The 25,711-nt window shown below is 46.4% G+C and overlaps 2 protein-coding genes across 5 annotated transcripts in view; one reads left to right on the top strand and one right to left on the bottom strand.

Moving 5' to 3' along the window:
* Positions 1-25,711, top strand: part of LOC146171557 (uncharacterized) — a 342,743-nt gene that overhangs the window by 234,348 nt on the left and 82,684 nt on the right. The window lies entirely within an intron of this gene.
* LOC146171562 (uncharacterized) lies at positions 1,732-24,987 on the bottom strand. Of its 2 annotated transcripts, XM_084586416.1 has the most exons (2): positions 24,836-24,987; positions 1,732-2,908 (listed from the first exon to the last, which is right to left on the bottom strand). In XM_084586416.1, exon 2 carries the CDS (start codon positions 2,759-2,761, stop codon positions 1,739-1,741), a length of 1,023 nt encoding a protein of 340 aa, XP_084442542.1. In that variant the 5' UTR covers positions 2,762-2,908; positions 24,836-24,987; the 3' UTR covers positions 1,732-1,738. The 2 variants fall into 2 exon arrangements, with proteins under 2 accessions (XP_084442542.1, XP_084442541.1); XM_084586415.1 differs by lacking the exon at positions 24,836-24,987 and having other exon boundaries at positions 1,732-2,975.

Below are 25,711 nucleotides of genomic sequence, written 5' to 3' on the forward strand. Positions count from 1 at the left end.
TTATCTGTCTCCTCAGGAACCTGTATGAAGGACAAGAGGCCACAGTCAGAACTGGGCATGGTCTTACTGATTGGTTTCCGATTGAGAAAGAAGTGAGGCTAGGCTGCATACTGTCGCCCTGCCTATTTAACCTATATGCAGAGTGCATCATGAGGAAGGCCGGTCTGGACGAGTCTTCAGCTGGAGTGAAGATTGCTGGAAAACGCATCAACAACCTTAGATATGCGGATGATACCACTTTAATGGCAGAAAGTGAAGCGGAACTCAAGAGACTTCTGATGCGCGTACAAGAAGAGAGTGAGAAGTTTGGGCTTAAACTGAACATTAAAAAGACAAAGATCATGGCGTCTTGCCCTATCAAGTCCTGGAGCATCAAGGGACAAGAAATGGAAGCTGTGACAGATTTTCTCTTCTTGGACTCCAAGATTACCTCGGAAGGAGACTGCAGCCATGAAATTAGGAGACGCCTGCTTCTTGGAAAGAGAGCAATGGTTAGCCTTGACCGCCTAGTAAAGAGCAGAGACATTAGTCTGCCAACCAAGATCCGTATAACTCGTGCTATGGTCTTTCCAGTTGTGATGTATGGATGCGAGAGTTGGACCGTGAAAAAGGCTGACCGCCGAAGAATTGACGCGTTTGAATTGTGGTGCTGGCGAAGACTCCTGAGAGTTCCTTGGACTGCCAGAAGATCAAATCAGTCAATATTGTCGACCATAAACCCTGACTGCTCATTGGAGGGTCAAATTCTAAAGTTAAAGCTCAGCTACTTTGGTCATCTGATGAGAAGAGAGGAGTCGCTGGAGAAAGATTTGATGTTGGGAAAGGCTGAGGGTCGCCGGAGAAAGGGTAGGCAGTGAACGCGATGGTTAGATGGCATCCTCGAGGCACTGCAGATAAAGTTATGTGATGTTAGGAAGATAGTGAGAGACCGGAAAGCGTGGCGTGACATGGTCCATAGGGTCACGAAGAGTCGGACACGACTGAACGACTGAACTGAACTGAAATGAGAATAAAGCATGCATGACTTTGTGATCGCTGATTTCAGGAAGGTAACTGATGGATGATACATTCTCGGGGCTGCTTGTTAGTATCAGGTCGAGCGTGTTTGCTGATTCTCGTGAGACACGGGTTGGTTGGGAAATTAATTGAGTGAGGTTAAAATTTAAACAGACATCGATGAAGTCCTTCGCCTCTGCATGACACATTATTGTGGAACTAGCTATGTTCTGCCAATCAATATCCGGGTAGTTAAAATCACCAAAAAGAAGAATACGGGCATTTGGATATGTGAAAACAAGTTTATGAAGGATGTTGTTCAGATGACGTGGGAAGTCTGGATTAGCGTGGGGGGGGCCTGTAGCAAACGCCAAGCAGAACTGTTACGGGGGGAGCGCGACAGATCAGCCATATGGCTTCAATGTCGGATGCGACGTCAACAACAGAGCATGATATGCCTCGATGAATGGCAACGAGAACAGCGCCCCCCCGTTTGCCTTTCCGATCGTTTCGATACACTTCGTAGTTGGGTAAATCGGCCAAAATTTCCGGATCCGTTACGTCACTATTTAGCCAAGTTTCTGTTAGTATTAGTATGTTGCTCCCGGATGACGACATGATGTTTGATATGAGTTCGCGCTTTGGAAGAAGACTACGGATGTTAGTGAATATTGTCGAAAACGAGAGAACATTGTGCGGTGGAGCGGGTCGACGATTTGTTAGTTTTGTGACGGGGCAATTGCTATGCTATTTCCTTAACGGCTTGGGATGATGCGTCAAATACGTAGCGTTTTGAGCCGATGTGCAGGGTTTTGAAGCGCAAGGAGTACTTGTTAGAAATGGCTTTGGCAAACGCTAGCAACTGTTTACGCGCGTGTTGAACGGTGCGGGAGAAGTCCTCTCCGATACTGTAGTTTGTGTCTTTCAATTTACGGCCATTTGATAACAGTGCGTCTTTGGTTTTATGAGATAGGAATTTTACGATTACGGGACGAATTCGGTCGGCTGAATGATTTCCGAGGCGATGCGCTCTTTCAATGTCGTTAGGTTCCAAGGTTATATCAAGATTATTGCGGCAAACATCAATGACTAGTTTTTCTGACTCAGCCCACGTTTCAGCGCTAGCAGGATCAGGGATGCCATAGAAAATAAGGTTATTCCGACGTGACTGGTTTTCCGCGTCATCCAGGCGTGTTTCTAGTTTTTTAATCTTTTTGGCTTGGTCGATTGTGGTTGACTGCATTATTTCAATATCGTTTTTGAGGTGAAGAAGTGTTTGGTAATGCGTTTCGAGATCGGCCATTCGTTTGTCTAGGCTTGCTATGGTTTGATCTGTTGTGTTCAGCTGTGTTTTGAGGCCCTGTATTTCCGTAATCAACAGGGTCTGTCCCGCGTTTAGCTTCTGTAGTTCAGCGAGTACAGCAGCGTTGCCCGCAGGACCAGGGTTAGTCTCAACGTCACCTGATAGCATGAGCAAGGAATGAATTACGTGAGCACACTCGACGGCAATGGCGACACAGCAGTGCGGTCTCGGGAACTGCACCAAGATATAATTACTGGATTTTTTAGCGAAGAGGACATACGGTGTACTGACCTGCATCGCAAAGGTAAGCGGATTAGGTGGCTGCGCTGTGGTGCAGTCACCGAGCCCACGAAGCGGTGTCAGCGGGTGAAGCTCTTTTATACATGTTGGCATTGTTGCTGATGTCGATGTGGCCATCCATGGTACTGTGATTTCCGGTGTGTGCAGCTCCTCTGGCGGCATATCCAGTAGGGACGAGCACTCGCCGGGCGGTGGATGGCAGGAGCCAGGGCCATCTCCAGTGTACGGCAGTGCGCACACCGATGACGCCCCCGTAGACAGGCCTGCCAGGGACGGCAGCAGCAGGCTGGCAAATGCGAGGACGGTCGTCTGCATCGCAAAGGTAAGCGGATTAGGTGGCTGCGCTGTGGTGCAGTCACCGACATCGCACAGTACACAGGTGCCTCGCTTCTCGCCGCCGTCGAAAAGTGGCCGCCGCGGCAGGGATTCGATCCCGCATCCTTGAGCATAGTAGTCAAGTGCCCTAACCACTGCGTAACTGCGGCGGGGCCTAAGGACGTGTATAGTGATATGAAAACGACGCAGGAAACTATAAGATTATGCTAATACGTCACAGTTGCGACTATTTCGTGGTGCACACTGAAAAGCTACCGCTTATCGACTTACCACCGCCTGTTCCTGCTTTCACTGCAAAGGTTATGCTCTGCACCAGAAAACGGCGCCGACGACACTTGAATACCAGCCACAAACCTCGATGTGCCATCGTATACGCTTAACGCAAGTCTCATGAAGAGTCGGCAGCCTTAAAGGTGACAGCGAATCCGTGTGCAAAGCGTGTGGAACAATGTTCCAGATAGTTTCGCCGCTCTACGAGCATATATAGGCAGCGCAGAAGGCGACAAAGACGCCACACCCTACCAGCCATAAACAAGAGGATGTGACAAGCGCTTCCGCAGACGCCGCCATTTTTCGCGCGCCGACAGCTGTGAAGATCTCCCTACTGGGAAAAAACCAGACGGTGTAAAGCAATTCGTCTCCGTCCGTTGCAGAAGCAGCGCACAGAATGAAAACTGCTCGACAGCGCAGTGAAACGACGCAGCGCCTTGAGAGGTCGTAAAACTGCGTGCGAATGTTTAGGCGGACCCCGCACCTGGTCACAGGCGCCAGCTCCATGGAAGCACAGCAAGAAACGCCCATGAGGACGGCAGTGCAGCTCCAAACGTTTGCCGCATTGTTTATAATCGGATAAACGTGGCCTATTCGGTGTTTTGGCGTTATTTTCAGCTCGCCGCGGACATCGCGAGTCTGCTTGAATTTACGAGCTTTAAAAGGCGGCGGATGTCATGAAGGCCCAGCGACCGTATCGGGTAGCATGAGATGACACGCTCTTGAACCCTTGCCGCATTTTTGTTTGAGAAAACCAATTGCGGTTTCAGCGTCACTATGCATCTGCAGAATGTCCTATGAGGGGACGGCTAAAGCATGGATAAAAGGTTCTTAAGAACGCCTGGTGACATCTACGCATTTCATTTTTTTTTCTTATCATTTAGCCGCAACATCGCAAGTGCGGAGCGCAGAAGGTTCCGCGTAGGAGGGATTGCTCAACATGCCGGCAGCCATGGCATCTGATGGAGTGAGAATACCCTGCGCTTTTGGAGACACCCTACGGATCAAGCACCTGTGCACGACGAGTACACGACGCCACTCACAAACGCGCCGATCGATAAAGCCTCGCTGTTCAGCCGGCAGTGCAGTCACATGTCGGATAATAACGTCGCCTGGACAAGCTAATAATGCTTAGCCTAATCGTCGGAGCGACAATATCACGTGGTCCGAGCAGTGATCCATTCGGTAAAGATTTTTGGTTAGACCTTTCGCACAACCGGCTAAAATTCGCAGAATGGTGTGGTTGAGTGTTGGGTAGATTTTTACTTTATTCTTCCACTTCACCTGGGTTGCGACATGTGCCTTCATTTATAGACCGAAAAGTCTGCGGCACTTCGACCAAAAGCTCTTGAAAACAATACTTGGTCGGAGTGTCGCTACCTCTTTTCTCTAGCTTTCCTCCGGACCAGGAAATTGTGTGCATATACGTTCAGGCTTAACTAATACATTTTACTCATCATAAACAGACGCTTCACTTTGCGTTTTCTTTTCACCTTTCGCAATCCGAGTGACACTTTATGAATATAAGGCACAACAGTCCACCGTTCTTCACTGATCGGTTCCTTCAGCGCCTAGTCCTGGACCGTCACTGATTTCTGTTTTTAGCATGTTTTTACCATCGATGCGATAATGCTTTTAGTAAGCCCGCTGCAAATAACCCGATTGATTCGCAAATTGATAAATTCGCTCATTATGTGATGGCAGGACTTGGAAATGCTATGCAACATACACGATGGGTGACGCTTTTTTTAACGAGTTTGCATTGGCTGTCATTGCACCTCGTTAGCTTTCCTCGCAATTGGCACGATACGACAAGCATGGGTATATACACGTTCTCTTGTATTTTAATAATAAATGTATCTTATCATCTAGCTTTCAGGGAATACATAGATAAAACTGAGGCCAATGAGCACGCATTTAAAAAAAAACATGACTATCATACCATGCTAGCTATTGCGGCAACAAAGCATCGCCTATATAGAAAAGTCATACCAAAGCCTTCTTCACGTCCAGCTCTGGTATGAAAGACATTTAGCCATTCAAAGGCCGGAAAATGCAGGTGTCAGACACCACCTCGTCGGGCATACGTTTTTTCTTCATATTGTACATAAATGAATTCAGGTATGTGCAGCACATATCGGTTTATGGAAATGCTTACAGTCAATCAATCGCGGATATATCGAATTCGATGAGGAAATAGTTCAATATGACAATTCCATATATGAAACATGCCAACAGATGGACTCATCTGTAACCCAGAAGTGAGAGTATAAGGTGTACCCATACTAGAGGCGCGCTTTCATCAGCTATCTGCTGGCAGCGCACCTGCGCCCAAGGTGTGAAAAAGAGCGGTATACACAGGATGCACGTCCACATGCTGCTCCGTGAGTGCATCCTCTAAATATATGGTAGGCAGATCGTGCACACCTTGCAGTTGTACCTCGCGCCAATGACCAGGTGGAGTTTAAAGGCCGGTGGCTAGTAAAGTAGGTTATGCAGCGATGGTTGCCTCGGTCACGTGGCTTTGGAGAATCATGACGTCGCACATGGTGGACTACATCGTATGGGGTGGTCAAGTGGCAGCTAAGAAATTATTTGCAACGCTGTAACTATGATCACGCTACTTGGCCGCTTCTTGAATCTGAGAGCAGCTGAGAAATGGACGAGAAACCGGCAAATGTAAGTAGTGAAAGCTATAACGCTATTAAAATGACATAGGTATGATAGTGGAGATGCGGGGAAATGCCCATGTACACGCATGACACTATTTGTATATAAAAACCTTTCATCTCACACTAATTAACAGTTGTATGTTAGCGCTGGTCGAATCATTTGACTCCCCTGCATTTTCTAAGTAGCGCATACGTTCTGAAAGGTGACTAATCAAATGGCTCTTCACTTTCCTCCCGAAGCACGACCAACGTCCACGGCGCGTGGAGGAAAACGAGGGGAAGCGATATCAAGAGGGACATGAGAGAAAGGAGTTTTGGCGCACCCTTTTTCTCGGTGGAACAGCACGACAGCTGTGCAGGCCACCTTCGAAGCTTCTACTTGCGACAGCATAACCTTCGGCGTCACCAGCACGAATTCCTGTAAAGGAGCATCCTCTTCCTGTCCACCGGTGAACACCGACATGGGTGTGGTGCAAAGCATCTCGGCTGAAGGTTTCTTTTTGAGGCGCTTATACGAGGTCAGCTGCAGCGCCACTTCAATGCCAGCGGCAAGCAGTAGATTACTCTAGCAGAAATGAAACCCAAACGCGCAGGCACGCCGACAAATTCCAATACACGCGTCTTGATTTCATTTGTGACGTTGCGACGCGGATGAGCAGACTTTCGTTAGCGGTGCCAGTGCTCGTAGGCGTTGCCTGCTTGGAAAATGCGCCAAATGACCTACGCCATTAGGTTTCAAAAGCGAACATGCCATACTATTTGACGTGCAAAATGGACCTACGCCAGTACTGACGCGCCAACCTGACATGCCCAGCTCACATCAAGACTATGATGAGTAGTGTGGTAATGAACTCCCGAAAAAGTAAGGGGATGTCCTTGCACTTTTTTATAAGGGTTGGTGCTAATATAGTGGTCACAAAGAAGCGTTAAGCCCCAGTCCCCTGCTTCACGCTAACGTGTGCAGCTGTACTCTCGCAGCGATAGCATACGATTTGTAATTTCTGTGAAGGCTGCATGCTTATCAGATTGCTCCTTTCGGTGAGCTGAGAAGGTTAAGTGACGTGTATGTCATTCCAGGCAGTTATCCTTTAAAGAACCTGGAGTTTTTTACCGTCCACTGACATTGCGCAGTACACAGGTGCCTTGCGTCTCATCTCCATTAAAACGCGGCCGTCGTAGCCGAGATCAAACCCGGGTCGCTTGGTGCAGCGCCTAACCACAAACCCCCCGGAAAAAGGGCCAAAAAAAAAAATTGACCGTGGTATTAACTATAGGAAAGCGACGTTTCCATTTGAGTTGTGCCCTACCTAGAGCAGTACTGGATCATTAGTGTTCAAAGTATCGTATACACAGAAATGCGCAATGACAACAGCAACCTGCAGAAGTATCTAGGTGTGTCCGCAGCAATCCCTATAAGTGCTTCCGACTTGGAACGCTGTTTCACGTAAACATCTTCACAGTAGAGCCTGGCGATGCTGCAACTATACTAAACACTGTCGTACATAAACAGCTTAAACTGGAAAATTGTTTCACGATTTCTTTGCTTTGTACAATAGAGACACAGACTTATGCGCATAAGTGGACTTTTTTTCAGTCCCACTCATGTTGCAGTTACAACCAATGTGAAGCCATATTGACACTGCATGAACGGCAGGGCTGCGGCCGGCAGAAGGTGAGCAGGTATAAACTGTTATATCGGGGCATTTGGCCTCTTTCTGTTTATTTCTTCTAGCGAAGTTAAAGGCACTGCTCTGAACGCCAACCCAGGACCCGGATAATTTGTCCCATTTCGTGGCTCCCAAAAAATAGCGAGATATGAAGGAGGCGGCGCAAACAGCATTGAAACGGTTCTGATAACGCAGTTTTAATGACGCCACTGGGACCGGCGCGTTAATGGCAAGAAAATTAACTTTCAGCGCGCACAGCAAACACATTTGTACAAAACAGAACATCAATAAGTGCGCGTTCTGCATAGAACGAAACTGTACGAGAAAATGACACGGAGAAAAATGTCGCATAATGACCGCGGTTCTGTGATGGCTCTACGCTCCCGCCTGTACCCTGGGGTTTTTTTTAATTTTTTTTCTTTTAATCTGTGCAGATATTTCTCAAAACAGCGTAAAAGAGGCGATTGCAGTTTGTGCAGGAGAATTGTGCGGCACGACGGACATTGTGTTTGGTAGTAGGTAGCCAAAAGATTATTAGCAAAGTGATAGTAAAGAAGTATTGTTTTGAACAAAACAGCGTAAAAGAGGCGATTGCAGTTTGTGCAGGAGAATTGTGCAGCACAACGGAAATTATGTGTTCGGTAGTAGGTAGCCAAAAGATTATTATCAAAGTGTTAGTAAAGGAGTATTGTTTTGAACTTTCGGTTTAGGACTCAACCTTATATGGAAGTATAGGCGACGAGCCCACTTCACAATTATAAATTATTATTGTAGTTTGATATATCAAATATGCGCGCAAAAGGAACTGCTACTATAAAAAAGCAACCATGGCACGAACCGCAAGTAGTTTTCGTCTCAGAACCACAGACTAAAACTGCGCTTACGGAAGTCTCAATGGTGGTTACTTTTTGCATGGGTGTTGCTGTGTGTGGCGCTCTAGGGCTCTGACAGGAATTGTTTTTTCTTAATAAGCACTACAATAACTTTTAGATTCCTTTAACTGACTCATCAGGTATTTAAGGAACGAAAAATAACTTATACTGCATCAGGGGTCGTCATGGTTTCTTGAGCTTTATCCAAGCTATGTTTTAAGCATCAATCCATTATTTAATGAAGTAGCGACGTCTGAAACCGTCTAGGGTACTGTCGGGTTTGACAGCCGAATGTGTATGCAAATATTCTAACACTCATTTTTGAGTGGTGCTGAGAAACATGCGCACTTTGTTAGAACGCCTCGCGTGTTCAATATCAGTATGCAGCTCCTGTAGATGTAAGGACTTGGGAAACACGTGCTGTTTCCTTGTTTGGAGTATTATAGAATTAAGATGGTGAACGGCTCTCGAAAATTTGATATGACTTTTCCCACGATTCCTATTTTTCGGTTGTGACGCTTCATTGAGCATGAGGAGAGAGAATAACGAGGCAATATTTCCCTGTGTTGAAAGAGCGGCTATTGTTGCATATGTAATGAGGCGTATCCTTCAGCGCCGCATTTGCAGCCGCTGGGTAACGGACAGAAGTGCGTAATGTTTTGGCGATTGTAACGCAAAAGCGAATGGGGTAAATTTGAGTATAGAGTGCAACTGCCTCAAAAATATTTGGGCAGTAAAGCAAATGTGTGATGTACAGGTGCGGACATAAGTAAACGAGGCACGCTTATCCCTTCAAATTAAAATCAGGCCTCCTGCACTGGAGACAATACTTGTACAAGTGAAAGGCCACTGGCGTCTACTACCGGTTCACATATACCACGACCACAAGTTTCAATATTGCAAAACGTGAAAAAATTTAGAAGCAAATAACATGCTCCATTTACGAGGCACCGGTGAATGCTCCCTAACGTACTGCCCACCAAAAATGTCTCACTGTTATGAAGGTTGACTACGAATAAATTGTTTTACTAGTGCATTGAACTTCCGCTCTCACCATTTCCCGCGATCAATTTCAGCAAGGGCGGCAAGTTTCGGCCTCCGAACGTGATGCTGCGTGCCACTTGAATGTTGCATCCAGCACTTTAAAAGAATTGCTGACTACCATTCTCTCGGCGGACACTGCACCATCAATCAACTGGCTGGGAAATAGATATTAACACGAAAATAGTTAGCAGTCCTAATGCCGCCTGTTCAGCTTTCTGTTCATATCGATAACATATTGGCGTTAGCCGTATTGCTAAATTGAATGCTGTATGTCAGACTTTGTTAACAACAGTGACGCCGATTAATGCAACGAATTGCCGGACGAAAGTGATTACGCGCTTTTGTACGTTTCCGAATGACGCAGTACGAAGTAACAGGAGCACTTGAAATGGCTCCAGATCTTGCCTATTTTTTTCTCCTCCACTAACGAAGCGGCACAACAAATTCGGCCGTGTTCAAAAAAAGAAGGCTGAGACCTGCAGGAAATGGCGCATCGAATTTTTTTATATGTTTCACACCTTACTTTCCCTTCGCGAATTTGCCCGATCGTGACCGGCGCGCGCTGGTATTAAACGTGCTAGTTATTCTAATAAAGAGCACGGCTTTACAGCGCCACTAAAGAAAAAAAAAAGCAGCACTGAGCGAATTATGCTGAGCGAATCAGTATCACAATGTTCCGATTGCTCCAAATCAGACGCCGCACACGATTAGCCACTTGTTTTTTATCATGCCACGAAGGAGAGCAAGGGAGCTTACGTCAGCCAGCTTACGCTTGCTGCTGGAAAGCAGCGGCCAGCGACCGTGACCGTATCGCCACCGCTCGGGTCGTGTCGCCGGCCAGCGGGGCTGCACGGGTACTTTTGGCAAAAAAATAATTAATGAATTAGAATAACAGTCTTGTGTACTCGATGAAACGCATTTAAACTGCATTATTGTTCGCGCTTTTTGGCATGAGCGCCGCTATTTATTCCCTCTGCAAATGCATTCGTGTGTGTGCATTTCTTCAGGATGACATTGAAGAACGCCACAAGTCGTAGCTGTCGCATTCTGAAGTCTTTTTTGGGTGGTGGCCTGGTCTGAGCGAAAACCTTTTGATTTCAAAGTAGAGAGCCTCTCCTCCGTACGGTGCTCCTTTCTCAATTCGTCGCCTACCTGAGCACTCATGACACGCATTTTGATCTACGCGCTCGTAGGCAGGCCACAGAAATCGACGGAAGTGGGCATGTTTGTGGTGGTATGGTCTAGTATCAGCCTCACGTGTGGCTGAGCGAAAACCTTTTGATCTCAAAGTAGAGAGCCTCTCCTTCGTACGGTGCTCCTTTCTCGATTCGTCGCCTACCTGCGCACTCATGACACGCATTTTGATCTACGCACTCGTAGGCAGGCCACAGAAATCGACGGAAGTGGGCATGTTTGGTCAGCCCAGCACCTCATTGGTCAGACGCCATGTATGAGAGCTCCGGAAATTTTGACCACCTGGGGTTCTTTAACGCAGTCGCTCAGCACAATGGTCTGTTGCCTTTCGCCTGGTTGCGCGTCCCACCTTGGGCAGCCCACAGGGCTCTCCACTGTCACCGCTCCTCTGGAATATAGTGGTGCGTGGCTTGCTAGAGCTGCCGATGCCAGAGGGCGTGTCGCTCCAGGCCTATGCAGACGACGTCATTCTTGTGCCTGGCTCGGGCAGAAGGGTTCTACAGACTTTGGCAGAGGATGCACTCAGACGAGTGACGACATGGGCGGCGACGGCCAGGGTAACCATCTGCGCTCAGAAAACTGCGTGCGTCCTGTTCTTGCCTCCGAGAAGAGGCATGGGGCGCATGCCACCAACCGTTCGCCTGGATGCCGTCTGTCTTAAGTTCAGACCGTCTGTCCGGGCGCTCGGAGTCTTCATAGACCACACTCTGTCGGTCATAGCTCAAGGCGAATATCTCAAGGAGCATGCTGAAATGCTTGCTGCGCGTCTTGGAACCCTTTTGCGCATGAGTGGCACGCTGGCACCGGAACAGCTCAGAAGGCTATACCGTCAGGTCATCCTGCCAACTCTAACTTACGCCTCCCCTGTGTGGTGGACTGAGTGTCCCCACTCGGGACTCCGTGCAAGATTGATAACTGTGCAGCGGGCTCCGTTAATGGCGTTGGCTGGAGCTTACTCCACAACAAGCACGAGGGCACTTCAAATTTTAATGCATGCGGCTTCGTTGCAGTTTGACCTTGATAGGTTAAGCGCGGAGTTTAGATTATTCGTAGTGTGATATAAGACATTTGGCCAAAATTCATATCTTGCCTCGGAGATAGTGTCTCCTTTTAATGAGGCCCTTCAACATTCGTCGGAAGTAGTTACTTTTGGACATGGTTGCGGCAGCGGCGAAGGCGTCGCTGCCAGCGCTCCATGCATCTTCACGGATGGTTCCTATACTTCCACGGCTGCAGGTGCTGCATTCGTAGCAATTACACAAACTGGCCGAATTTTTTCAGTAGGCCGGTTTAGGGTCGAATTGGCAAACAGCACGTATTGCGTCGAAAAAATAGCATTTGGAGAGGTATTGAGGTACGTGAAGCATCAGAATGGACGAACACCTGTCCACATCTACACAGACTTTCTTTCACTCCTCAATGCCCTTTCAAATTATTCCACATTAGACCCACAAATTGATACTATCAAACAACTTCTAAATACGGTCGCCTCTATTCGCACAGTAAATCTATTTCAAGTCCCAGCTCATTCGGGCATCGTAGGGAATGAAATAGCTGACATAATTGCATCCAAAGCATATAAATCAATTCGAATTCGATATTCTGCTAAATCCAAAAATTCCGTATGTATGGCATTGAAAAAATCAGTAAGAGCGAAATGGGAGGCCTGGTGGCGGGACAACAATGAGAATACTTTAACTTATAATTGGATACCAAACATATTTAACATACCTCAAAATTTCCCTCCGGCGAAGCCGTTGGTTACTTTTCTAACGGGACACGGTCGCTTCCCGAAGTATTTTAACCGCATTGGACTCACTACCGCGTCGGCCTGTCCATGCGGTTATGCCGAGGGAGATGTGTTTCATTACTTGACATCATGTCCCATCACATCACATTTGGTGTCTCGACTACCTAACATTCAGCCGAATGACCAACCAACGGCCAACTGGAGACGTTGGCTTGACGACAAAAGATGTTGCGTGCTATTAATGCGCATAGTATCAGTGGTTAGTTCTAACCTACCTGACTACACACGAACACAAACACGTAAATGTAGCTGCAGTTTTTCCTTTTCTGGGGAGGGTCATTCAGGCCATATGAGGCAGACATTCATGTCAGCCCTCTCTGGAATGGAGAAATGCAGCTGTTACCATATCGGATTATTGATTTTTATTTCTGTTTTAACTTTTTCCATAAGTATCAATTTCATTACTGCTGTTATAAGTATTTTCTTTATTATTATTTATTTTTCATCACTTCTTTTCTCTAATCTAAATATTGTACATAATTTGTACAGAACAGCTAATGTATATATATAAATATTATTATTATTTCCTTCTCCCAAATAATATGTACATATAACTTCGATTGTATTATGTCTTGTACGTCTTGCTCTGGCTTTTCGCCTTTTTTATTAGAGATTGCAGTTCACGAACCCAGTCTATACCTGCATCTGCATAGATCTACGTTTATTTGGATCCTTTTTGTGTGTTTTTTTTTTATTTATTTTCTTAAATTTACCTTATGATGTTATCAATAAAACTTAATTTCTTTTTATTTAATTATTTATTTTTCTTAATTATTTTATTATTATTTTTATTATTTCTTTTCCTTTCTTTTTTGCGTGTGTGTAAATTCTTCGGGCACTTCTATTGAAAAAAATATTAAATTAAACCAGCTCTGCAAGGACTGCCCACCCTCTGCTCGTTGAACCCTCAGGACATAGACGCGTTACCATTCCCAATTTTATTTTTTCAGTTGGCTTTTTCCACCAAATTAAACTTTTTGCTGACTGGGCCCAATTCATTTTATTTTGATTAGCTTAAGCCTGTTAATGCTCCGCAGGTGTAGGCATTTTCTCATTCTTTTTTATTTTTTTATTTATTTTCTAACAGTGTCAGGAATGAGACTGAACTGGGAATTGGGGTTAACTGTTGCTACACAGCTTCCATCCTGCTTCAAGCCGGGTACGAAGTAAGCAGTCTCGTCAGCGATCCAAAGACGCACACCCCTACCTCTGCGGCCATTCGGGGTTTCCGGAAATCTGACCATTATACTATGGGGTGCTGTCTGGACATTGGGTCCCACACATGTTCTTTAGCTACTTTCCACCAATGCATGATGGTTATCGTAGTAACTGCGGTAACAGAGCACAGGGATGTTAAGAGTCCTCTGAACGCTCTTGTGCACATCTGCTATTCGTTACAGACGTCTGCTGTGCTGCATTGGAACTCTGCTTCAATCTTTCTGCGCACTTATGTAGAACAGCTCATGAATGAGGGCACAGATGTCGCAGTAGCCGACGTGACCTTGGTATCTATAGTGGCTGCATATCAACGATAGTCCTCCATAAAGTTATAAATTCCCATTAAATAAGGTGTTAGGTAAGAAGACATGATATCTCGAGTTTGCTTGCTTGGAAATCTAGGTTGGAAATCTAGATAAGGGTTGCTGGAGAAAACCTGAGTAATCTGCAATTTGCTGATGGCATCTGCCTTGCTATGCACCTCTGTGCAAGAATTGCAAAGGATGATGAATAACTTAAAACACAATGGCAGAGTTAAAATTAATAAGCAGAAGATAATATGTTGAAGTAATGTTCAAGAGCCTAGGAAAACAACAGTTTAAAATAGGTAGCGAGGTGCTGTAAATGGTAAAAGAATATGTCTGCTAATGAAAGGTAATGGCTGCAGATCAGGACAACGAGAGGGCAATGACTATGAGAAACAGATTTGGATAGAGTGTATTTAACAAGCATTGCCAGATCATTGATGGCAGCATACCAGTGTCCCTCAAGAGGAAAGTATGCAGGCAGTTGCACCTTTTCGGTACTAATCAATGAGGCAGAAATGTGGACTAACAAAAACTGCTAAACTGAGGTCAATACAGAATGCTATAGAATGGAAACTGGCGGGCAGGTTAACAGAGGCAGGTCAGGAAACAAACGCAAGTTGATGACATTCTGGTCGAAATGAGCATGGGCAGGATGTGCATGTGAAGGCAAGATAACAGCTGCTCCTTAAGAGTAACAGACCGGATTCCAAGTGAAGGCAAGCGTACCAGGGGGCAGCAGAAAGTTAGAAGGATGAGATTAAATTTGCAGTGGTCAAAGGGACACAGCTGGCACAGGGCTGGGTTAATTGGAGTGATATGGGCAAGGCCTATGCCCTGCTGTGGGCATAGTCAGGCTGATGACTTTCAAAGGCACTGAGTACTGCTAATTTGCATTATGACTATTGATTACACATAATGTTTGTACAACATCCACAGCTTGCAGTACGGTGCTTTTGAAAGTGCTAAGTCATGCCAATTTCCCTTAGTATTACAAATCATGACTATGACAAGTGATGACTATACACAATGTTTCTATAGGCTCAACGCCTCACAGCACGCAACTTTTTAAACAACTGAGGCTTGCTATGTTGCATTATGACTACGAGTCATGTTGCGACTATTTGTACATCCTCCCTCCATACATGACAGCATGTTGCTTTGGAAAGCTCTACTGTTAAAGGTATGATGGGATGGAGTTTCTGACACACAGACGATATATTACGCCAATTTACTTTTTTAATTTTTAAATTTTCCTGAGTCTCTTTGGGATGTTAAAGCCCACAAACCGACCAACCAACTGATTTTTTTTTATTTGTGATATGCCAATACTTAGTATCGTCAAGCATTAGCTTTTTATTGTGAGCACTTTGACAGCTTTAAATCCCCTTTGCCACATTTTTCGAATATATCAAACGATAAATTTACCAATTAAGGACTCATTTTCTTAATTAGCATCATCAAGCCCTGACTTTACATTCTGAGCATTTTGACACTCTTGAACTCTTTTTTCAATTTTTTAATTTCTTCAACCCACCAATTATTTTTCTTAACTCATCATTGTCTATCATTACCAATAAATCATCAATACTAAACCACAAATTACCCTGACAGGACTTTTTATGCAGCCCCGATTATTTCCGACACGCGGTGCAGACTACTACTACTATTGTGCCGATGGCTTTTCGTCCAAACGAGCTGTATAAGCTATCACTTAATATTCACTGCAGTGTGCAACTACAATTTCATGCAGTTGAGCAGTGAAGGAAAAGTCTGGCCTCCGCAGTGTACGAGTGGCAACTCTCCCCTGCATGCAGAGCGCCAGTTCAGTAGGGGACCAAAATGGCATATTTAGCTCAACTGGTAACACTGGTCTTTAGCGGGCGGCGATAAGTGCCCCTTCAAATGCCTTAAGCTAGGTGCAGTGGCGCAACATGTAGGCTCTCTAGTGCGCCACATGTTTCATATTGCGCCGCACAACAAACGTCGTCGTGCCCAGGAAACAGAGCACCGTGCTATCACCGCTGCCGACCTTGCCTCGTGTAAAACTGCAATACACTCTCGCGTTGTGCAGTAACGTCATAATACACCATATGCACCTCTCACCTTGCTAAAGAGAGAGACCACAGCCATGCCAGACAGGTTGCCAAAACCATTGAATGAGACTGGCCATTGCCAAGAAGCTTACCAAGTGCGGAAACGAGCCAACATTGAAGAGGCAGCTGCGAATGTGACTGCGGGCGATTACAACACCCGTGAAACTTGGTTTAAGGATGGCTGAATCTCTACATTTCATTTGTGCACTATTTTTTCATCTGTTTCTCTAAAAACTAAAAACCATGCCGGTGACAATGATTTCTTTTCATTTATCAAATGGAGATGCAAAACCGTATATAATGTGACAGAACAGTGCACGAAATTTCAATTGGGTGCCATAGCCACTGCAATAGATTGTCTGTGAACGTCTTACTACCACCAAGCTTCCAGCACGTCTAATGCGCTCTGCTTTGGTTTAGAGCGAAAGAAAAAAGCACCAGATTTTCTTACCCTGCTCGACTTTAAAAATTGAGCTTTTCTTTGTTTCAGAAACTGATATACAGCACTGTATTGCCCATGGCTTCAGACTCCTCCATGACACTAACCACCCAACTGTGCAAATTAGAGAGTTAATTAAACAGTTTGGCTTGGTTTAATTTGCGGGGTTTAAAGGTATACTGAACAAATATCCAAGAATATGAGACAGCACCACAATTGCATTCTTAAGACATGATTACACTAGCACAGACATATCATTTGTGTTAGTTTTGAGCGGATGGCTTTATTTTTTACGTTTACTAAGCGGCCGCAGGGCCCCAGGCAGCACGCTCCCGACTGATGTGAACGTCATGGCCCCACCGCTGTCGCCTCCGCACAGAGAGAGGGCCTGTGCAAGAGATGCAAGAAGCTGGGGTGGGAGGGGGGGGGGGGGGGCAAGGCGCTTGCTGGGTGAGAGAGCGAATTGTTTTTGGCGCGCAGGTGAGAGGGCCAGAGCAGGAAATGCACAAGGCTTTCTGCAAGCCTTGCGCGCATGAAGTGTGGAATGCTGCTGACGAGGGAGTTCGGGGGGGATGCGTACAAAGGGTACGTATGGAAGGATGAGTATTGTGCGGCATGGTTGAAAGCTGAGCCCTGAGTCTGCCATCCCGTAGGAACACGAGGAGGAGTTTGAGGGTGTGTTCAACTTTATTAAAAGAAAAGAAGTCCGTCCATGTGCCTCACGAGTGCCATGGAGGAAGAAAAAATGAACAGGTGCCTTTGGCGGGTGCGATCGCTCGTGATGGGGGTGGCTAGGGAGGCATGAGGGAGGCGGGTAAATGTGAAATGATATCCAGGTTTGTCAGAGCTTTCGCAGGAAGCCGCTAGGTGCGTGGTTTGAGAAATATTCATAAAAATACACTTCTTTTTGAGAAAACTGGTTCATTTTGGCTATAGGAAAATTTGAAACAGCGCTACCACACACAACTACAAAATATAAACCTACAAGACACGAGTGCTGACTGTTAAAGGGAGACGCGGTCTTAGAACGGCCAAAAATGGTCAAAAAATCGATTTTGAGAAATACCCTATTTCTGAAGGTTTAACCTTTCGAGCACCTGCACTCAAATTATTAACGCTGAAGTCGGTCAGGAAATGCGATAAAATCGGTTTTCAAAACATCACGGCAGCTGCGAAATGCCCCCCGAGAAGAGAAAATTTGTTCGAAATTGCCGCGCGCGCCGCGGCCGTTCCAGATGGCCGATTGCCGCCATCTTGGGCTTGGTTTGAAGCTGCTTTCTTCGTGTGCAATTTGCGCTATCTCAAAATGGGGTCACTCAAGCGGTACGGCTGCGAGCGCCGGTTTTCTGAAGGCCGTTGATGGTCTCTGATTGGCTGTCGCGTTCCGCGTCTCCTATTGGCTGGCGTGACCAGCGCGTCATTTTTTCTTTCTGTTTTGCGTTCGCCGCCATGGCTGGCTCTTCGCGTGCGTCTGCGTTTGCGCTTGCGTTTCTCGAAGCACCGTTTTGTGCCGATCGTTTTTTCTTTTTTTCCCCTTGCGATCGAGATGCCGGAAAACGGTAGATTGTAACCGTGCACGCAACGAGCTTTGGAAGCCGTAAGGAACAGGCTTGGTTTGGTTTGTGGGGTTTAACGTCCCAAAGCGACTAAGGCTATGAGAGACGCCGTAGTGGAGGACTCCAGACTGGCGTAGGCATGGAACAAAAGCCGCAAGCCTGCTGTCGGGACTTGCGTTACAACGACACCGTGGGTTCAAATTACAGTGCGAACTGCATCCCAGATCACGATACACTGATGCCACCGCCGCGTACTACTCTATGGCGAAGCCGACGCACTGTGTTGAGCGGTCGGTGCAATGTCCGTTTTGTCGGGAAAGTCGGCGACCCAACGAGAGTTTCACTGCGGCCACAGCACGGAATGCAATGCCAGTACAGAATTCGCGATTGTGGACATGAAAGCGTTAACAACTTTACTGCGCACACGAAGCGCGGAACCTGCGGCAAGATCGCGAAGATGCGAGCGGTCAATCACACGAGCGTCACAACAGAGCTTTTCAGGGCCACCCAACTGTTTGTCACAGGCCCCCTTGGCACGGGACCGCTAATTCCCTCAAGAAACTGTTTGCAGGGCTCAAGATATTATACTTAGAGCTGGACATCTTAGCCCCGCACTCTCGTCGGCTTTAAAAAAAAAAGAAAAAAAAAGTAAACTCCATAACTTTATGAATTTTTTACAATTTTGTCATGTACACATCTTCAAAATTTTTAGGAAATGTTTTGTTGGATGGAATAAGATATTTTTTGTTTTGTTTTGCAGGGGGACAGATAGGGAACACTGAAATAAAGTCTGCACTTGAAGATTCCTCCCAAAATTTTCTGCAGTCAGAGTCAAAACTTCAAATGCAATTTTCTCAACTTCACATTTTTTGCCAACATCACTAGCCTTATGGAACTTTTCATTACGTTCTTGTGGTAAAATTTTAATAAGTCTTACACCGTTGCATTCAGAAAGAACTGAACTATGGAGCTATGCTATTTTTATGTTGCTAGGTTGAACATATCAAATATGGGGGAGCGTAAGTCAGCTAACTACATTTAAAAATTATGGGGCATCGGCAAAATTGGACATTTTTATATGATAACGCACCTTTGTGATAATTAAACAGCATAGCTCCACATGGCAGGTCTTTGGCTACAGCTACATTTTATTCAGAGTCAAATAATGAGGGAAAGTGTCTTAATCACCCGTAAGAAATGACCTAATTAGGCATCAGTTATATTTCCATAGTATGAGAACTAATTGAGATATAGTAAAACAAATTATATTTTTAAAAACAGCAGGGAGAAATACATATACACACCGAATTTCATTGTGATATCTCTAATAATAAAAAAATTTGTTTTAAGACCAGTGTCTCCCTTTAACAGAACAGGGTTCTTTAACGTGCACTGACACACTGACATCGCACAACAAACAAAGCACCTTTCTTTTCGCCTCCATCGAAAAGTGGCCACTGTGGCTGAGATTCAATCCTGCATCCTCGGGCATATATCATATTTGCTCGCATAATGAAAGCACCCCCAAATTTAGTCGTCAAAATTTGCACTTTTTCTGCCACATAATAAACGCGCCCCCAACTTTCGTCCTTCGCAGTCCCACGAACGGCTGCGCTGTAGCTTTCCCACTTCACTCGATCCGCCTGTTGTCACGGCAGCAGAAGCAGCAGCCGCGTGGCACCTTCTCAGCACTCTTTTCCTAAAATGCCCCCCCCCCCCCCCCAGCCACAATGACTCTTCCAGGAAACTTTCAATACGAAACTTTCAGGAGCCAGTGGCAACCAGCTGCACCAGAACGGTGGTGGGGGCACGTGGATGCAGCCAAACAACGCGACGCTAAACAGTGGCATAGACCTAGCTCTACTTTTTTCTGGCAGCCATTACTGCTCCGCGACAACGTTGTCAGTTGCTCCGACTCAAGTCTTTACAAATGCTATCGTTATTTCTACATTGCCACGTGATGTGGTATAACGAAGGTTTCCTACCACACCATGGGCAGGTGTCCCGATATTGTTACGGGTAAATTTTCTTAGGATATGCAGGTTAGGGAATGTCCCTGTCTGCAGTCTTCGCCAGTACACTGCCTCTTGTTGTTTTAGATCTCGATGAGGCGGCGGATAGCGGATCCGTACCCCCTTATAGTAGTTCAGAATGTCCGAGTACGTAGGGCTGATTCGCTCGGGTAGATTGTCCAATTGGGAGGAAGCTCAGCTCGTGTACCCTCGACCTACCTCATCGGCGCGTTCGTTCCCCGCATGTAGGTGTGTCCTGGTACCCAGTAGATGTTGTGTGCGACCTTTGATGGGGTCGTGCTCTGGAGGAGCCTGAGCGCGGCACGACCTATGCGGCCGTTCATGTAGTTATGGCACGCTTCTCTCGAATCTGTAAGAATGGTAAGGGACGTGTTGTTTCGATACCCGGCTACCGCCGCTAGAGCAACGGCCAGCCGTGCAATCCCTGACTGAGGCGCTAGCTAGTTCTTTTATGTTGGAATCAATAGCTACCGCCAGAGCGCTATGTGAGCTTCCTGTATACGGAGCCGTGTCCGTGTATACCGTTGTGGATTTTGTAGCTAAATTTTGTTGTACATACTTCGCCCAAGCTGCCCTACGGGCCACATGCAACTTGGGGTCCATGTTCCGGGGAAGGGAGCTAACCTTTAGCGTCTGGCGAATTGTGCCCGGTATGCTCGCAGTACGATTCTCGATTTCCGCAGTTCCACCTAGCCCCAGTCGCCTAAGAATTAAGCGAGCGCCCCGTAGGAGTCTGCTGGAGCCTGGCTATCTGCGTGACCAGTTGGGCTTCTTTGATCTCTTCGAAGGTGTTGTGAACTCCAAGAGCTAGTAGTTTTGCATTGGAGGTGTTCATTGGCAGGTGCAGGGCTGTCTTATAATCTTTGCGGATGATGATATCTGCACTTTCCACTTCTCCTTTGTTGAGGTTGAAATACGGGAGGGTGTAGCCCACGCGACTGAGTACCAGGCTCTGAACCAGGCGCAGAATATCCCCCTCTCGCATAGCGCTCCGCTTCTGCGACACACGCGTGATCATCCTGGCGACCTGAGTGGTCGATTGCTTGGGAAGGCCGAGCGTATGGCCACAGCGCTGATTGCTCTGGAGCCATTATCGTAAGACTCGTATCTTGTCTCGGTCGGGAAGTAGCTGTCCTTCGAGGGAGACATTGAGGGTCGATTTGGGGTCGCTACTGTCAGAACTACACTCGATGGCCACATGCAACAGCTAAAGCTTGTGAATGCACGCTCTGTAGTCGACGAAACTCTAGACCCGAGCCTTGCGGTACTCACACTGCGCCTACTCGTCACTGAATGGGCCGGCAGTTCGGGGCCGCCTAATATTTCTGGCCAAGGTCATTGCTGATGACAATGGGGAACATATAAAGCGTAGCTTCTTGTTTTTGTTTTCTTTCTAATACAGTTAAGCTACAGACAAGTGCAGCTGTTCAGGCCGTACAGTCATCGGGTGTCAAGTTCTCGCTTGGCCTCCGATCCGACCAAAACAGATTGGACAACCGTCTGCTGATCAGTTTCATCGGCGTCGCGGTGCCGCAGAACTTCACGATACAACGATAGGCGACCGTTGGTCCTGCTTGAGTCGTCGCCTTTGTAATATGCGACAGATCAGTATGTCGATAAGCTGAGGAACCTATAACCAAGCAGCCCACTGACTGTAACCGGTGCTTATGCTGAAGAAAGATGCCTTACTCTACATCGCTTTCGTGCGATAACATTTTCATTAAGCAACATCTTCACGAGTACATGAGCGACGACCACTTTGTCAATCAAAATAAAAAAGAAATAGGAAGAAGAGACGTGTGTTTTGATATTGCAGCCTGCATTGCAGCAGACGACGCTCTGCTGCATATCATCTGTGACGTCACACGAGCATTTGAAAATGGCGGTCGCTCTCGGTGGCAGGAGCTTCCCAATTCCGAATTCTATCGCGTTTTTTTGCAATATGCGAAGGGCACTAAAACTTTGCGAGTTGAATCACAGACCCGTATATTATTCATACAAGTATAGAACAGCAATACATCAAATAACCCTGCCATCGCCCTTTGAAGGTGGGTCCACAGACACCGGTGGCCGCCGCGGAGAAGCACTTCCTTACATATCCCTGTCCCATTGAGCGCAAATCAGCATGCACTCCTGCCGAGTATGGCTTTCTACAAGACCCCTTTCTTATCTTGCACTACTGGTCAGTGTCCGGTGTCAGCGGTACCGTCTTCTGCAGTTTGACCAACGGTGGCCTTTCTTGTCGAGGAGCAACAACTCTGCATGGAAGCTGGCATGCTTGCAAACATGCCACTGTCTTTAGCCAAGAGCCCTTTCATGATAGTCGACGGCATCTCTTGTGGTGTATAACGAATGGAATGTAAACATATCATCGGCGTGAGCACGGACTGATCATTTAAAGAGATTGCTACAAAGTTTGGATTACAGGTGAGCATGAGTTACTCGTCCGCGAATCTTAAGACTTGAGATTAGCAAGAAGAGTAGTATAGTGTATTTTTGTTTCAAGTCCTCTCGCACACTATTTAGGAAGTGTCAATGCGTAACATGCACGTGTGTTAGGCATCACCCGAGCCAGAATCAATGGCACAAAACATCAGCAAAGCAGCTCAGCACATGCAGCAGTGCAGGCTATCACCAATCCGCAGCTACACGAAGGAATCCTGCACGGAGCACGCGAGCGGCTAGGCTAGAGAGACAGTGAAGTGGCCGATTCTAAAACACCGTCCACCGTAGCTTCAACGCCAAACAAACAAGGCCTAGCAATGGCCAGGGAGCTGCGTACGACCAGAGTGCCATCAGCCACAGTGCTCGCGGACGGCACCTCTGCAGTAGCCTGGCGGCATCCGGTACTGCACTTAACCGATGCGAATTTGTGTACTTTCGCGATGCAGCTGAAGGCCGACATTTCCGACGCACATTCCATTTCATTATCAACACGCCGCATAAATGATCAATGCGGCAAAGACGAGACGAAAATACAGCATGCTGTTACTACACCGTTGGTCGGTGCACGAAGGTTGACGCCGCCTATTTTAAGTGCTGCTCCTGAAACATGATCAGAAGCAGAAGTGTACAATGGTACGATGTTGAATCAAACCATCTCGGTTGGTGACCATGAGCGAGCCCAACAAAGCGGAAAACAAAGGAATAAATGCGTGAAACACGCCCTACTATTGGACTCCCACCGCACATGAGCAAAAGGCGAGCTTTGGTTGGCTGGCGGCGTCGACTGCTCGCGGTCCGGCGCCATTTTGAAAAGGTCTCTCCTTTAGGCCTAGTCGGCCTAGCGCCGTTCCCTCATCGTAACCACAATGCGAAATGCGCAATATTGAGATTCGCGCTTCGTTATTAGCTAAAAAAAAGTAGCGAGAGAAGATAAACGCGCCGAGGATGCTGCATCGCCGCATCTGGTTATCTGCAATCAATGACGAAGCGCCGACGAGTCCGCGATGGCCTGATAACGGCATAGCATAGCCGGTCGTGCTCACTGCGATAGCGAGGAGCGGCACGATCTGCCGCGTACGGAACCGTGAGGGTGCAGATGAGCAAGTGCAGCTTTCAATGCCGGGATAGGTCGCCCTGTGAGGCAGTGCCGCGACTAGCCGCAGCGGCAGTCGCGAAGCGGTGTGCCGCGACACGTGGAACATAAAGAAGATTGCGTGGAATCCCAAATCTTGTCGAAAAACTTTCTTCTGAATGCCACGCGGTGCAAGACGAGCAGCGGTCGCTTATCACTAGTTGCAGGCCTACTGCGTTTACTGCATGAACGTGAGAATGGCGATCGCGCGCCAGAACGTTGCACCAACTTTTGCGGAGATTACGATGCAAACGCACTCGTCTTGGTGGCGTCCTCCGGACCATGCGTTCCGTTCGCCGGAAATTTCATTCTTTGTGGGCGAATTAAATCGATGGGAAATGATGCATTGGCATCAGGAGCTAGTCAGAAACAACTTTAATGAATTACTGTTAGCTTTGGTGCTTCAAAAATTTATCAACACGTTTTTCCCCAATTTCTCAAAATCAAAATATTGAGGACGGTACATGTTTGGAGGTGCGATATCTCTGGTTCTACTTATGATATTGCTATAATTTCTTTTGCACCAGAAAGGTAAACTCATGTACAGTGCAAAAATATAAATGAATTTGTGGTATTTAATGTGGAAAGATTTTAAAAATTTCATGTTTTCTGGAGTGTCAAGGTGGCTTTTTGGTCTCTGAACTTTGACAAGCTGTAACTTTGGTTAAAATGGAACTAGGACATTCAGTCTTGATTTTTGCATTCTCTGTGTGTTCTAAATTGATTTGATATGTCAGTTTTTATTATAACTCCTGTAGTTTTACTGACAGCTCACCTCCAAACAAAGAACGTAAAGTGCTCAATATCTTCAGAACTAAATGGCTTACATAAAATTAATGTGCATATTTGAAATCAGCATAAAAAGCTGCATAAATGGTGCAACTTTCATCAAACTCTACCTGTAAATAAAAAATATTGTCTTAAGACCAGGGTGCCCCCTTAACTCCTGCCTAGTATATTGGCACCACATCATATAAACCACACTACTTCATTTTCCCCAAGGACACCCATATACAGAAAAACTATAGTAATTGAAGGTTATTAGAGAGAGCTGTCATACTGCAGTGGGCTCAACCCTACTGATTATGAAACAATACCAGGATGAAAACCATGTGCCTGCAGAGATTCCTTCATCATTTTTACGTACCTCTCATGCAAGGAGCTGCATTCCTCTGTGGGCCGCTGCACAACGCCGGCCAAGGCATAAAAATTCCTGGGACTGACCCATCATTTCAACTGGAGAGGCCGCACACCTTGTTGGCTAGTTTTTTTGCAGCTGTACAATGAACTGGTCATTCTGCTCCTGGAAACAGAAGACAGAAATAGAAAAGAACAGAAGAGTACTTGAACTGTAATGGAATCTCAGCAAGTAACAATACTTAAAGTCATGCTTTTCAGAGTTACTGTTGGCCGCAAATGTTTATAGGGCATCAAACCAACTGAAACCCTGAAATGCCTGCCTACTGGGTGAAGACGTGAATGGTGAATGATTTATCCACCGTGACGCTAGCTGAAAAAACAAGATCTGGTGACGTATAGTATGGCATAGTATGGGAGTCTGACATGTTGAAGCTGCACATAGGCCAATGGGCCCATGAATGAACTATTTGAGGTTCTTTTATGGACACCACACATCACACAGTCCATTTTTGCATTTTGCCTTCATCAAAATGCAGTCATAGTTACCAGCGTGGCACAGTCAGAGCTTAGAGAGATTGTGCAGGATATTTACGAAACATCAGTGGCAAGGTGCACCTTTGCAAGAAGCTGTGGCTGTGCAGCTACATGGGAGTCAAATGCAAAGCCAGCCGCCCCTTATATCCGCCTTGTGCCCTCAAAAGAGCAGCAAGATTTCAAACAATCCAACAGGCATGCTCAGTGCCTTACAGGCCTGCTGTTCAAGTGCTTGCTTCACCATTGAAGCTTTTAGACCTCACCTCTCCATTAATGTGGATTACAAACTGGCACATACAGGAACATGCAAGGTTCCTGCTGCCCATCAAATCTAAGAATGAATACCGTG

This window comes from Amblyomma maculatum, unplaced genomic scaffold (assembly GCF_055883805.1).
Source record: "Amblyomma maculatum isolate TAMU_Amacu unplaced genomic scaffold, ASM5588380v1 scaffold_19, whole genome shotgun sequence".
Taxonomy (NCBI): domain Eukaryota; kingdom Metazoa; phylum Arthropoda; class Arachnida; order Ixodida; family Ixodidae; genus Amblyomma; species Amblyomma maculatum.